This window comes from Ostrea edulis, chromosome 1, assembly GCF_947568905.1.
Source record: "Ostrea edulis chromosome 1, xbOstEdul1.1, whole genome shotgun sequence".
NCBI classification, from domain to species: Eukaryota; Metazoa; Mollusca; class Bivalvia; order Ostreida; family Ostreidae; genus Ostrea; species Ostrea edulis.
This window is the reverse complement of record NC_079164.1, coordinates 37,644,522-37,659,885: the sequence shown is the minus strand read 5'-3', so window position 1 is coordinate 37,659,885 and position 15,364 is coordinate 37,644,522. Positions and strand designations below refer to the sequence as shown.

The following is a 15,364-nucleotide window of genomic DNA, read 5'->3' as shown; positions in this document are numbered from 1 at the left end:
TTTTTTTTTTTAAAGAAAAAAAATTGTTATTTTACATGTGTATCTAAATATTTTTCATTTAATCATCAAAGTACTTTATGTTTATGACATATTAAAAGTTCATGTGTACTAAAATCTTCAGAATGGTGCTTATATACTAATTGACAGCCATGTAAAGCAAAGCTATTTTAATGGCAAATAAAACTTCAAATTACTCGCCCTTGATTACAGGTGGCGCACGATCCGTTAACGTCCAAGGCGTTTCTAACCTCAAGTTTAAGAGAGCGTCGGAAGGACACATTTAGATTAGAAAGTTGTTGAATATTTAGTAACGATGACGGATTACGGTTCGTAGGACCTCACTGCGCTTAGAGACGAACTTAGAAAACGCATTGCAAGACTCTTTGGGCGGAAAGGAAAGCACGTTGAGTTTCAACTGCAACCGAATTTTCTCTGTCACATCGATTAAATAAAGACATTCAATACACATTGAACGTTTTTAATTATAAACTACTTCATAATTAAGTTTACATGCTTAAACAGTAGTTTAGGTTGAATATATAATATACAATACATCATAATTCTTTATAAGTTGTTGAACTACACATTTTAACAGCTTATTAAAATAATAATAGAAATTCAGAGATATATGGATATATTTAATAATTGACATTCTTAATCCTCGATCGCGAGAGAGAGAGAGTGGGGGGGGGGGGGGGTCCGCATCTTATTGTTTTAAACATATGGTAAACAGTCCTTGCGATTAACTTTTTTATTAGTCCATATTATAGGGCAAGCGAGAGCATTAAAATTGGCAAGTCAAATAAATTTTACTACCCCATATGCTAGGTGTACAATAATGATTCAAAATTTCGAGTTTCTACATTTTAATTGAATATTACAATTTGGATTGCAATAAGACGGAAGTTCAAACTTTCTTTCAACTTCTAAATTCACGTCTCCATCCATATACTATGATTGATATACTATGAGTTGGTTTGTACTCTGCGTGAAAAGCACGACTGTATCCTGCGTATAGGAATGGTTGTATCCAAATGACGTTTGTCCATGGTGTTGCAGGAAACTGATGTAGGCCTACATAATTTGACCCGTGTTTACTTTCACGTATAAGGATTTATCATGTTTGTACCATGACAGTTCATGATATGAATGATTTAATACTAAAATACATCACTTAACAAATGTAGTACACTTTTCAATTTGAAGGTCAATTTGAATGTTCATACTTCAGATTGAAATCGAAGTTACAAGTGAATATTGAAAAACGTAATGCAATGCTTTTTTAAAATAAAAAACCACAATGAACAATAGGCCTATGTGTGGCTTTTATATAAACACAACATTGTATATATGACAGTGAAATTTGTATTTACTTCACGATAAATTTATAGCTTTATGAATTTGCATTTAATTTTGATAAAAGTAGATATAATTCAAATTTAATTTCTAAAAAATTCAGAAATATCTTAATCTCTTGAGATGCATTTTTCTTTATGGTTTGCACCAACAGTTGAAATAGGCTAGGACTGTCCGTGGGTCAGTTGATAAACATGACATAACAACATAACTATGATAATGCAAACTTTGATAAGTTATGAAAGTTTGACAATATCATCCCATATTTTGATTAATTCCATACGTATTGACTATTGAAGAATCCAGACTAGTTTTCCCTGAAATTAAAACAATGTTTTACAACACTTTTTGAATTATAACAAAATTAACAATGAAAGTAAAGTGTTGAAATTAATTTACAACCAAGGGGGGGGGGGGGGGGGGGGGGGGGGGGGGGGGGTGTGTGCTGGTAGCAATCATGTTCATTCATATTTTGACGACCTTGGTTAACTCTAAAATTAATTTTTGAATGACATCTGAAATATATTTTTGTACCATACTTCGTTTATACAAATTTCCCCTGTTCAATTATAGATCTAGTCTAGAGGGGGGTGGGGGTGGGGGTGGGGGGGGGGGGGGAGTCATAGAATTATAAGATCATTGATGACTGTATCACTAAGGATAGATACAATTTCAGCATAAAACATTCATGCAGAATATTACGATCTACAGAGCAAATGTTTAATCCCCCGTAAATACTTTCTGCAATAAAGCCGTCATCTGATATCTGTGTAGTCGGACGTGGACTGAACTGAAGTTTATAGCACACGACGCTGAGTGGAACTTAAAACGATCGTTGTCGCTGTCACATATGATGGCAATGAACCAATTGAATTTTTTAAAAGCTTCATATCTCGGGAATTCTACCCCCGCTCCCTATTTGCACAACAAAAACCTTACAATCTCTCATAAATCTTATGTACACCGGAAGTCAACAAGGACGTAAACGAGTCTTGCGCCACCTATGTTTGAAGTAGGGGAAACAACTGACAAATATTCGCAATTGCTGGTAGTTCACTCTACTAATCTAGAGAAATGTGCACTTTAAATTTTATGATTACAATTATGATATTCAATCACAGAGGTCGTAGCTGCCTATTTGAATTTCTGAATGTTGCTCAAATCATATCCTGATTATTGACATGTAGTGTTGAATAATCGGAAAAATTTCATAATTGATAATCGGTCAAAATCAGAAGAACTAGCGCTGTATCAATTAACGATCGATATAATCGGTATTTACATGTAGTTAATAAATATTTATTATTTTGGGATTTTATTCATGGATATGTGCAACATACACACATCTATTAGCCTATTAACAAGGAATGAAATGTGGTTTTTTTTCTCTTTCTAGCCATGACATCCAGATTGGCTTTGGTTTATCGCAATTCACCTTTGAATTAGAACGCTTTACCCGATATAGTATTGCGTTGTGTGACGACACAATATTGAATGAGACGATTGAACAATTTGAATGACATGTTTGATGTAATACAACAAGAGTTTTCATTGGCCGATTACAGCCCACCCACTTTCTCGAGCGGAATTCAGTGTAGCTGGAGAACTGTACATAGCTCTCTGGAAAGATTCACCTCTTATAAAAACCTTCGATTTACGGGTCACTAAAAGCTGCGGACGGTTGAGGCCTGAAATTGGTGTATTCTTGTGTTGCTGTCTCATAAACTCAATATAAAAAAATCTTAACATATTTTCCTACTATGTACTTGCGTCCAAACATACCTTCAAATATTCATTAAAGCGACACACCACCCGAAAACTTGCAGCTTCAAATGATTTTGTTTGTTGACGTAGCCATGTTAGGTAGCCGGTCAATTCGAACTCTTGCTATTGGTATCTATTCATAAAATCGGTTGTAAGTTATGTATTCGCTCTTCATTTATTATCAACATGAATAATTAATAGAAATTAAAACATTTTTGTACCAGTTTTTGTAATTAGGTAAAATGAGCTCTAGATGAACGAAAATGCTACATAAGCCCATTAGATGGCCGCTAATGACTAATGAAAGCCGCACTGCCGTGAGTTTAGCTTTTTGAATAATTATCATTTAATAGGACTGGGGTGGTATATTATTTAAACAATTTAGCTAAAATATTTGTGGGGAATTAGTACACATCTAGATGCTATTGTGCCAATATGGAAATGATGACTGGCTACCTAACATGGCTACGTCTACGAACGAAATCATCAAAAGCTGTGACCGAGTTTTTGGGTCGTATGGGGCTTTAATAAATATTTGAAGGTATGTTTGGACACAAGTATAGTAGGAAAATATGTTAGGAATTTTTTTATATTAAAATTATGAGACAACAACACAAGAATACAACTTTTACTCTTTCTTCCTTTGAAGTTTTTTTCCATCTATCATCTGGCCGTCATGTTTTCAAATGCTGACTACTCCCGTTTAAGGGAATTTGGGCGGACTTATACATATGGACCAATGAGAGTTTCTGTTGCATTTCGCAATTGTATTACAAACAGATTCAATTGTGTCGTCACAAATCGCAATACTATATCGGCTAAAGCGTTCTAATTCAAAGGTGAATTGCGATAAAGAAACCAAAATCATTTCCAGATATCTGACTTGGCTTTCCCTGGGTAGGGATATAATATCAAGTTATCAACTACAGGGTTCCAAATTACCGCTCGCCCACTCGCATTGGCGACTAAACTTTGCTTGTGGGCACCCAAAATTTCCGTTCTCATCGCCCACTTGGCGACCGTAATTGTCCGATCAACATTTTTCTTTCTGACCGATCCGAGTCCTATTATAATTGAAGTTCAATTACCGGTTGAGGTTTTGCCACTTGGCGAGACATTCCTGTGGTATCAAATCTTCGAAAAATGTACTTAAACCAGAAGTTGAACAACGCTAGCGTTACTTCAAACGAAAAGAAAACGTCTGCTTTTACCAAAGTGGAAAGAAGGGGAGAATATGGTTCGATGACGGCGAAAAGGAGATGACGTGATGTGTGTACAAAACATGACATGAAAGGTCCAATTGTTGTGACAGCTTGCCCAAGTTATAAACTTGAAAGCATCGTAAAGCTGAGAAATTTTGAAATCACATAAAAAGTCGGAAGAAACGTTTGTTAAAGTCAGACGCCGCGAAGATAATAAAGTCCATGAACTCTGATATTTTTGCTATGTTGACGGATTGAGAGTGGAAATGAGAGAGAGATATTCGAAAGAATTACGGAGAAGAAAACAGAATTTAAATATTGATATTTTATTTTTTAAATAAATTGCAACGTGACCTGATATTTCTTTTTTGTTGTAAAGAAACCATGGTATTCAATTTCATGATATGTGTGGGCTACTGAAATTTCATGTGGGCTAACAGTATTTCTTATTCAGGGGCCCACTTGGCCCCTAAGGTATTCAGTCGAAGTTGGGACCCTGCAACTAATCCGATACTCCTCCGATTCTTACTTCCACATTTATATCGTGACATGTGCAGGGGAGAGTAAGAGTGGACTCCATACTGAAAAGTGGGAATTCAGCTACACCAGCTGGTGTATCTGCATTGCATACCTTTTACTAGTGATGGGAATCGGTGGGAATTTCATAATTGATGACTGGTTTACTGTCACTAACTAATAATTGATTATAATCGGATATCTAGAAATTCTGAAATATTTTATAAAGTTAATTAACCCCTGAAAAAGTGAGAAGAAATATTTTCCAAGTCTATATTCGTTGTTTCTTTTTTTGAAAATAGTATTTATACACATTTCTGTTTGTATTTGTTTTTCTTTTACTATCTCCTTTACATATAAAGCTGATAGATTTTTAGAAGGGTCTACACACCAAAAATGTTGTTTGCTTCAGTTAAATCCCCGTATATCAAAGTTATGTGCAGGGTTTTAACCGGTTTTAATAGAGATTTAAAAAAAAAACAAAAAAACGGTTGAGGTCATTTTCTTCTAAATGGACTAGAGAATTTTATGCCGTCAGTAGAATTTAAAGAAACAGAAAATGTGTTTGAAAATGAAAGCATTAAATTGAATGACGAGACTAAAGCTCTTTTTTGAGACAATTAAATATGTTTCAGTTCATGCAAATTTAATGTTTGTCATTTGAATTAAGTACATTTAAATATGGAAAGTTGGTCAGGGCTAGTGGATGTAAGGTCAGGTCTAGCAAAAATCATTTGAAGTAGCCTGACTGGTCTAGTGCTCAAAAAAGTAAATGTCAAACCCTGAACATGATATATAAAATGACTGACCTGTTTAAAAGATGCGCCTTAATTATTATTTATTTATATCTTCAAAAACAGGTAAAAGTAGGTAGAAGTAGCTACTTTAAGTAGGTTTAAATATCTAGGTAACTATTAATTAATAGCTACGAAGATAGAAATAGTCTTTGGACTGGACCTGTGTAACAGTAAGGGAGAAAATGCAATGGACCAGACCGGGATTCGAACCCGGGCCCCCTGAATCTCTAGTCAGGTGCTCTACCAACTGAGCTAACTGGCCATCGACATTCAAATCCGTCTGACCACTACAACTGTTAGCTCGGTCCAACTGTCACAATGTATTTTCATATTATGACCAATTTTGTGTAGGGTAATTCTGGTGTCCAAAAATTATTTCAAAGATATATATATATATATATATATATATATATATGCCACTAACATTTCTATGTCAGGGTAAATTCTAGATAGACCTATCTAGAGCTATTCAGAAACAAGGCTATTTTAAGTACCTGAGCTGTTGTTCTTTATTCACATCTTGCTCCAGAGCGTGAAAATCTATTGAAAGTAACGCAACAATGCTGTTAACAACCTCAATACCGGAGAGTATTTTTAGAACGTTTTTCTTTGCTGCTGACCACGATTCGCTTTCATCTAGTGGTTTACAAAGAGCCATCCGAACTAAACATGGCAACACAGGCCGCAATTCCTTCTCCCGCAGTTTATTCAATGCAGAGACATCGATGTTTTCCATCGCCTGGAAAACTTTACTTCCCACAAACTCCCCCATCCTTTAAGTTTCATCCACAATCCATTTCAATCTAAATACACTATGGGTGCCGCCATATTTTCATAAAGTGTTGAAATATTATATTCGGATATACACGGAATATATTTTACGGTATGGATCTATACCTTATCTACATAATAAAAAAATATATAGATTTTACTATGTCTTATCTCGATGATATGTCAGGAAAAAGAAGTTCATCTTTGCCAAATATCACAGAAATTCAACAACAGATACAATACAATATATGTTCCTCTTCCAATTATATCTGAATTGACTTTTTCAATTTTGATAAAATGGCAAGCATCCGACAGAGTTCTGTGCCGGGTTCACAAGGTTTTCTTTCTAAAATTAACTTACAGATGAACTTGTTTTTATTCTTTATTGAATGGTTGAGCTACACTAGAAGCATGCAACATTTCAGAATATCTTATGTAGATTTTATCATTCATCTTGGGTAGAAGTTGCATATAATGTGAAAATTGCTGAGAAAATTCGAAATGTATATTGTGTATTGTGCCGTTACCTATTTTCGATAGTATCCTAATTTCGATAGGTTATTATTTTTAACGATCATTCGATAATTGTAATGTCATTTTTCGGAATGTTTTTCCCAAAATCAGCGTCAGTAACAAGAAGTGTCAGATAGCCAAAAAGATCGAGAATTACGCTTTTCAAAGAGGTAAGACTACAATTCTGTGTGCATCTATTCTGAAAACGCCATTTTTCCCAATGCCAAAAAAACCACAATGAAAATCTGATTATTTTCCGTCGAAAACAGCGTCCTCTTCACCTATGCTGTCGTCTGATAATAAACTCAATGCTGTGTTTTAAAAATAGATAAGCCTCTCTTTGGGTTAACTATCGGTTCAAGAGAACAGTATGGAAACGCATTATAGTCATATTACCATACGTTTTTTAAAAAATTCTCTGTTTTAAAATTTGTTTTTATTGATTTCTTGTTTATTTCTTTGCAGATATTTTCCATCCTGAGAGGAAATTATAAGAATGATGATCCAGAGGCCTTGGGCAATGCTTTCCAGTCGATAAAATATGGAATGAGTGTCCATGCTGAATTGTTACTGCCAAATGTTTCCAAGTCCCCTAGACAACTTTAAAATATGATAAATGGGCGTAATAACATTGGGTGTGTGTCTTCAGGACCTTCACCACTATTTAAAATTGTTTGAAGTTGCTTTATTTGTTCATTATTTAATGTAATCAATTTGGTCGAAAAAATCAGAATAAAAGAATCATTCTATTTAATGTTGTTTTAACACTAACAGCGCGCCATACTTACTATCGAAAATAGGTGACGTCAGTCAAAACAAATTTGATTATGGCGGATCTAACGAAAGTTGAAATGCTACCTGGATTTTGATAGTTTTAAACAAAAAACAGCATATATTCATTAGATAGAGTTAATTGATTAGAACAGATAAAATTCAGGTGAGAAATAATTGCTGAATATATTAAATATATAAAAATAGTACTGCACTATCGAAAACCGGTGACACCAGGATATATATTCTTTTTCAGAAACAGAGGAGCAGCAAAGATTGAGGTTTCAGACAGAGTTAGAATTTGTGCAGTGTTTAGCAAATCCAAATTATCTGAATTGTGAGTACACATTGTTGACCGAAAGCAGAACCCTATAATCGTTAGGCTCACGGGGGTTAACCGGGCCGGGTTGGGCCTTCTCAGGCACCTGAATTTCTGTAGAGGGGGTAGGATTTTTCGATCTTTGGCTTTATTGAGCGACTTATTGACAGAAATCCAGGTGCCTGTGATAAAACTCTTCATGCACAATTTAGAAATCAATTGCTCTGCTATAAAAAAAAAAAAACACCCAAAACAACAAATAATAATAAGCACCCGACTAGTAATACAGGGGTCACGGATTGGATTCCCGGTCCAACCAAATATTTTCTCCTCTCCTATACTACAAATAAATAAAAATATTTTTAAGAATCAGCTGCCATACCATACCATTATATGTATTGGTGTGCTCTTAGTTCCACACAGTACTTAGCATTTTTAACACATGTTCATTTTCTTACATATTATCGCAATTCACCTTTGAATTAGAACGCTTTGGCCGATGTAGTATTGCGTTGTGTGACGACGCAATTGAATCTGTTTGTAATACAACTGCGAAATGCAACAGAAACTCTCATTGGTCTATATGTATAAGTCCGCCCAAATTCCCTTATACGGGAGTAGTCAGCATTTGAAAACATGACGGCCAGATGCTAGATGGAAAAAAAAAACTTGTATTCTTGTGTTGTTGTCTCATAAATTTAATATCAAAAAAATTCCTGACATATTTTCCTACTATACTTATGTCCAAACATACCTTCAAATATTTATTAAAGCCCCATACGACCCAAAAACTCGATCACAGCTTTTGATGATTTCGTTATTAGACGTAACCATGTTAAGTAGCCAGTCGATTCGAATCCCGGTTCATTTCCATACTAGCACAATAGCGTCTAGATGTGTACTAATACCCCACAAATATTTTAGCTAAATAGTTTAAATAATATACCACCCCAGCCCTATTAAATGATAATTATTCAAATAACTAAACTCACGGCAATGCGGCTTTCATTAGTCATGAGCAGCCGCGCCGGCCAGTCTCCATCTAATGGGCGTGTGTAGCATTTTCATTCATCAAGAGCTTTACAAAACCTGGTACAAATCAAAGTACTGAAAGTACTGAAAAGCGCTAAGCTGACTTCATGAATTCTGTATGTAATGTTAATGAGCAGGAACAACATTTAAAAAAGGTTTATGCATTATTCTTTATTTTCACATAACTAAGTAGTACATTTTCTGTAAGAAAATAACAAATATGGATTGGAAGCAATGTCCTGAAACTTTTCAACACGTATAGATATAAATTTTATATGATGTTGTTAAAACAATGGTCACTATGATAATTTTGATCCCACACTAAACTAAAACCCTGTCCTTGGATCATGAAATTTACAATTTTGGTAAAGGACACATGTTCTTATTAAATATCTATAATCAGAATTTAGTATCAATAGCATTACCACCGCTGCGGTGGTCCAGAGGTAAAGTGTTCGCTCTGTATGAGGGCGGTCGGGGTTCGAATCCCGGCCACGACAGACCTAGTTCGTTAAACAGGTAGGGACAGTTCCATCACCAAACTCTCGGCATCAGGTGTGAATGTCACGGGTCCTCGGAGATGGCCTTTAAAACGGATGTCCCGTGTCACAGTAGGTGTGGCACACTAAAGAACCCTCACTGCTCAATGGCCATAAGCGCCGAGCATAGGCCTAAATTTGAAGCCCTTCACCGGTCTTGGTGACGTCTCCAAATGAATTAAAAATTATTGAGAAGAACGTTAAACAAGATACAATCAATCAATAGCATTTAAGGCTATCAATCAATAGCATTTAAGGCTATGTTATTCAAATATTTGACAAATGAACACTTTATACCCTGTTTAGCTCCCACCCATCTTCCCAAGGCAAGAGTTTCTGATCCGCTCTGCTCCGTTCCCTGGATCATTAAATGCTCTACATGACTATGCAGTTTTTTCTCTTACAGATGTGATGTTATAGAGAAGAACATTTTTGGTAGAAAATGTAAAAACAGTTGTAATGGTAATTTTCGGTATAAAGTGTTCAATTGTTATTACGCAACTAACTTACTGTTGTGTTCCAGTTAAATAGTGTATGAAATATTTTTAGAATACAACTGAAATGAAACAAATCAATAGTTTGATACATATATGTAAGTCACTTATAATAGAAAGGAACAAACAAACTGGACAAAAAAGAAAATTACACATAACCACATACACTAACAAATGTCACATGTCAAAACACACCAATAATGCAGGATTATGAAACGCTTTACATCCATTTCATTACCTTTCCAGAAATCATTTAAATACACACATAAACATGCATCTGTATGACTTGTACTACAGAATCCAGTGCATAATTATCTGTAAATAGCAATCAAACCATGAAAGCGGAATTATTTTTTGTAATCAATAATGAAGTTATTTTCAATTCAAAATCAGGTTGGAGAGAATCTGAATCCAAATAAGTCCGATAAATACATGTATAACTGAAAAAAAAATTTAGGAAGTTATTTAGAAAAGATGTTCATCATACATGTGCAATATTACTTTGAAACTGAATACTGCGTCATCAACAAGAGTGGAGATAGCTCATTTATAACATGAAAGTTAGTGCAAGAGGATATACTAATTCAAATATGATGATGAATTAGATTAACATATAAGCATGGATTTACATTTAGCAATTGTAGTGATTGTTTGTTATACGTAAATCTAAAAAAAAACACCAAAAAAACCAAGAGTTTGTACACAGGTATATTAAACGTTGTACTCATCAACTTGTGTGTATTACACTTCTTGTGTAAAAGCTCATATTCATATTGCAAAGGAGACTCATCCGTTTGTCTGAATGAGACATAATACACATTGCTATTGTTTTAATTTTATAAAACAGTTCTTTGTATGAAAATGCTAATAACCTTAGCAAAAAACCATAAGATTCGAAGCTTGTGTAGGAGTTCTAATATAAAAAAAAAAACGTAACAGAAGTGACTCTCAATAAATATGCAAAATTTACAACATGTAAATGTAGCTAAATGAGAATCCCAAACTAGGCACTGAAAAGTTACAAAAGTAATTTTCAAACGGTAATGTTCAAACCGCTGTTAGAAATAATGAAGAGGCTCTCACCAAAAAACTAAATGCATCTTTTTTATGCAAGGTGAAGATAACGAACAGTGATCAATCTCATAACTCCTACAAGCAATACAAAATAGATAGTTGGGCAAACACGGACCCCTGGACACACCAGAGGTGGGATGAAAAGATCGTTCAGCGAAAACAAAATGCGGGGACAGGGAACAACGACAGTACATCCATGCCCCTCCCCCCTCATCATTTGTACGTTCGGAAATACATGTAGCATATGCATGTCATCGTCAATTGTTTGTTTGAAGTACAAAGAAATTGAAAACACGATTACTTTTCGTTGTATGTAGCGTGCTGTGGACCGCAAACCATTTCACATTCATGTTTGACACAATGGCAATGTTTATCTAACACTTGTTCTAAACATATGTATTTCAGTATACAGCCCTCGTAAAATTCCACGCGGTGTTTTGAATACTTGAAACCGGGGTATTGTCTTCCATAATATGATATAATATAATATAATATAATGTTGTACCTTTTATCTTTTCCTTGCCCCAAGACTATTATTTTTAGTCTCATTTTTGAAACTAAATCACGAAATCAAATTTGATTGTGTTGACGATGATACTGAAGAATATCTTGGTTGTTTAGAAATAATAAAGTAAGCTTAAGTTACACCATTGCATCCTCTAAATTTCTGCATGACCGACTTACATATATGATCGGGGAAGGTGTAAGCAGTTACGTAATACCATCCTTCTGAGACACCGATCTCTGTCCTTCGCTGTCAAAGCATAATCGTGCACAAATTCTTTCTCGTTCACAATGGACGCGGATCAGTTAATTTTTTACTGTGTTGCACACATTTTTGCTGCGTCGGACAAAAAAATTAGTGAGACGGAACAGCAGCCAAAACACACGTGGAAAACCCTCCTGTTTCGTGTATAGCTTAATGACGTGGCTTCTAATTATAGATTGCACCATGCAAATTGATTTTCCTGGCCTCTAAGCGCCATGCGAAGGTAACAATACAAAGGCACCCGAGCTAAAACGGTTTCATATACATATTCTTATTCAATTTTAGATTTTGAATCACTTTAATTATTACAGACGCAGATTCAAATGGGAATTTTAACTGAAGAATGACCTGCATCTGTGTCTCACTTTCCCCAAGAATGAGGACAAAAATATCACCCTTTTATACATATTTTGTTTACTGTTCAACGAACTGTATTTCCGGGGAAAAAATGCAACTGCAGATATGAATGTTATCCCCGTGCTAGATCGGTTGCAAAATTACGACTACTTTAAACACGACTTGACTACAGCGATGCATAAATTCGCCTATAGGTGGCGATAAACCGGAAACATGATGACGAAAGCAAAACCCAACTGGCGGCAATAAGCGCCTAAGCTACGCTTAGCGCTTAAAAATGTTTTAATTTCTATTAATTATTCGTGTTGATAATAAATGAAGAGCGAATACATAACTTACAACCGATTTTATGAATAGATACCAATAGCAAGCGTTCGAATTGACCGGCTACCCAACATGGCTACGTCAACAAACGAAATCATTTGAAGCTGCAAGTTTTCGGGTGGTGTGTCGCTTTAATGAATATTTGAAGGTATGTTTGGACACAAGTATATAGTAGGAAAATATGTTAAGATTTTTTTATATTGAGTTTATGAGACAGCAACACAAGAATATACCAATATCAGGCCTCAACCGTCAACAGCTTTTTGTGACCTGTAAATCGAAGGTTTTTATAAGAGGTGGATCTTTTCAGAGAGCTATATACACTGAATCCGCTTGAGAAAGTGGGCGGACTGTATAATAGGCCAATGAAAACTCTTGTTGTATTACATCAAACATGTCATTCAAATTGTTCAATCGTCTCATTCAATTGTGTCGTCACACAACGCAATACTATATCGGGTAAAGCGTTCTAATTCAAAGGTGAATTGCAATAATAAATTTTATTTCTTTTCAGTTTTAGCCCAAAGAGGATATTTCAAAGATCCAACTTTCATAAACTACCTGAAGTATTTACAGTATTGGAAAGAACCAAAATATGCCAAATATCTGAAGTGAGGCATATTTTAGTTTCAATTTTTTGTAAAGTTAATCTTAATTTACCCATTGGTAAAACAATTTTATAATACATGTATCAAATTTTCATTGTGTGCGAATATATTGCTAAATTACATTCAACAAAAATGTCAACAAAGTTTACAACAGCTGTAGCTCTTTTCTTAATGTGGTTACATTAGATTCTGAGCACAATCTAATCAGAATTGGATGTTAGATCTGCTCACATACTCACAACACAAATTAGTGTGATTGGTTTAAAGGATCTAATTTTAGATTGATTGTCTTCAACTCAGCAGTGAGCTGAGAAATATTTACTTTCATTTCTGACATACAGCATACTGTATATTACTTGGTAAAGACAAACATGTCAATTGTTTTTATCCTTTTACTCAATTATTATACAAACATGTCTGAAGGAAAAGAGTATTCTTATCATGTCATGTTCACATGGATTGGTTTTAATATTTAGGTATCCCCAATGTTTATTTTTCTTGGAGCTGTTACAATATGAACATTTCCGTAAGGAGCTGGTGAACTCCCAGTGTGCTAAGTTCATAGACGACCAACAACTGCTACACTGGCAGCACTACCAGAGGAAGAGGATGACTCTGTTACAGGAGGAAATGACTGCCCAGCGGACATTGCAGCAAACCAAGGAGAAACCGGGATAACAGGATCATACAGTGACGAGGATAGTACAAAGGTTAAACTCAGGAGAAAACTCGGAAGTCTGTACTAAGTACTGACCATTGTATGTTGTTGTTGAAGTACAGAGGACACTGCATGAGAAATGTGGAAAATGAACGCCCTCTGCTCAGCCTATTGAAAACTTTGTTGGATTAATTGACTTGTTTTCAATGGAAAGCCAATACTGATAGAAATAGAATATGTCATATAAACTACAGAGAACTTGTCTCAGATGATTTGACTTTACTGCAGTAAGCAGCCATGTATGAAAAGTGTGTGACACTGTCAAGATGATACATGGATCTACATTTATGAAATAGCATGTATTCTGTCCAATTTATGTATTAAATTGGGAAAATGTTGATTAATAATTTTGCTTTAAATTAATCAAAAAGATAACTTTTTACACTATAGAAAAATATATCTGCTTTTACATGAACTAAAGCTACCAAACAATTGCAATGTTTTTTTCTCATGGAATATCATGCTTGAGTGTACATATAAATCTTGGGTTATTTCATATCACTGTAATAAAAAGCTAGTAAAAAAAGTGAATATGTGGAACACAATGTCTAGACATGTACGCAGGTTTAATTCAGATGAAATGATTCAAGATGACAATGTCTTAATACTTGAGAATGTGTGGAACTAAATGAACTAAACAAGATGTTGTTTTTTTGGTAACAATCCCATGCAGAGTACAAAATACATATCATGATATAACAATTTTAAACCTCTGGTTCACCCCCCTGAAAATGTTCTAGATCTGCACCTACATTATATGAAATTTGTTATCATTTCACAATGTTAATTACATGAACGTGTATATCGAATCTGTATCTAATGTAATCTTTCTGTTGAAATCTGGGTAGGGTTTTTTGTTTTTTCACTTGTGGTTCAATACATGTGTATTTTGAAAATTGTTTTATGTATATCAACTTAAATTAATTGCACAGCTTTCTGCTATTATTACAGGCAAAATAATAAATATTTCTTCACTTAGGGTCAATATGTTCATTTAAGAGTTCATTGCCATTTCCGTGTTTTATCGTATAAAATATTTCAAATGCAATGTGTATCATGTATGATCCTCTTAAATGTACGTTAAATAACTGTATCCCATTTCCGTTCTCAATGACCATGTAGCGTGTGACAGCGTGGCGAGAATTCCAACCGTCATCGAAAGCATGTTTTATGACTAGCCTAGATGGTCGAGCGCGCTGGTTACATGCTGCTAGGAGATTTGGCAGGTCGTGAGTTCAACTCTGGGTGTGGGCAGAAGTGGGTATCCAAAATAAAGTATATATTATTGACTGATAAAACATTTATTTTGTACAAAAACAAGTTTTCATTGTTGAAAGGAGTTATGAGATTGATCAATGTTTGTTACCTTCACCTTTCATATAAGAAAGACTTGTCTTGCAAGACAGTATTATTCAATCGCCAAAATCACATATTAATGTG

The 15,364-nt window shown here is 34.7% G+C and overlaps 2 protein-coding genes across 2 annotated transcripts in view; one reads left to right on the top strand and one right to left on the bottom strand.

Moving 5' to 3' along the window:
• The window catches only part of LOC125657217 (integrator complex subunit 2-like), a 34,271-nt gene extending 27,790 nt beyond the window's left edge, over positions 1 to 6,481 (bottom strand). The window contains exon 1 of the mRNA XM_048887896.2: positions 6,130 to 6,481. Coding sequence (XP_048743853.2) covers positions 6,130 to 6,407 — 278 coding nt within the window. The 5' untranslated portion in view covers positions 6,408 to 6,481. The remainder of the gene's footprint in view (positions 1 to 6,129) is intronic.
• A 210-nt stretch (positions 6,482 to 6,691) lies between these two features.
• Positions 6,692 to 14,903, top strand: LOC125657627 (mediator of RNA polymerase II transcription subunit 31). Its single transcript, XM_048888326.2, has 4 exons — positions 6,692 to 6,743; positions 7,947 to 8,027; positions 13,113 to 13,209; positions 13,683 to 14,903. The coding sequence occupies exons 1-4, from the start codon at positions 6,704 to 6,706 to the stop codon at positions 13,882 to 13,884; spliced, it is 420 nt and encodes a 139-aa protein (XP_048744283.1). The 5' UTR covers positions 6,692 to 6,703; the 3' UTR covers positions 13,885 to 14,903.
• The last annotated feature ends 461 nt before the right edge of the window (positions 14,904 to 15,364 follow it).

Coding starts and splice junctions, on each gene's coding strand:
- LOC125657627 (XM_048888326.2), top strand. CDS start 6,704: ATGGCAAGCATCCGACAGAGTTCTGTGCCGGGTTCACAAG. Junction 6,744..7,946: donor TTCTGTGCCGGGTTCACAAG/GTTTTCTTTCTA, acceptor ATTCTTTTTCAG/AAACAGAGGAGCAGCAAAGA. Junction 8,028..13,112: donor AAATCCAAATTATCTGAATT/GTGAGTACACAT, acceptor ATTTCTTTTCAG/TTTTAGCCCAAAGAGGATAT.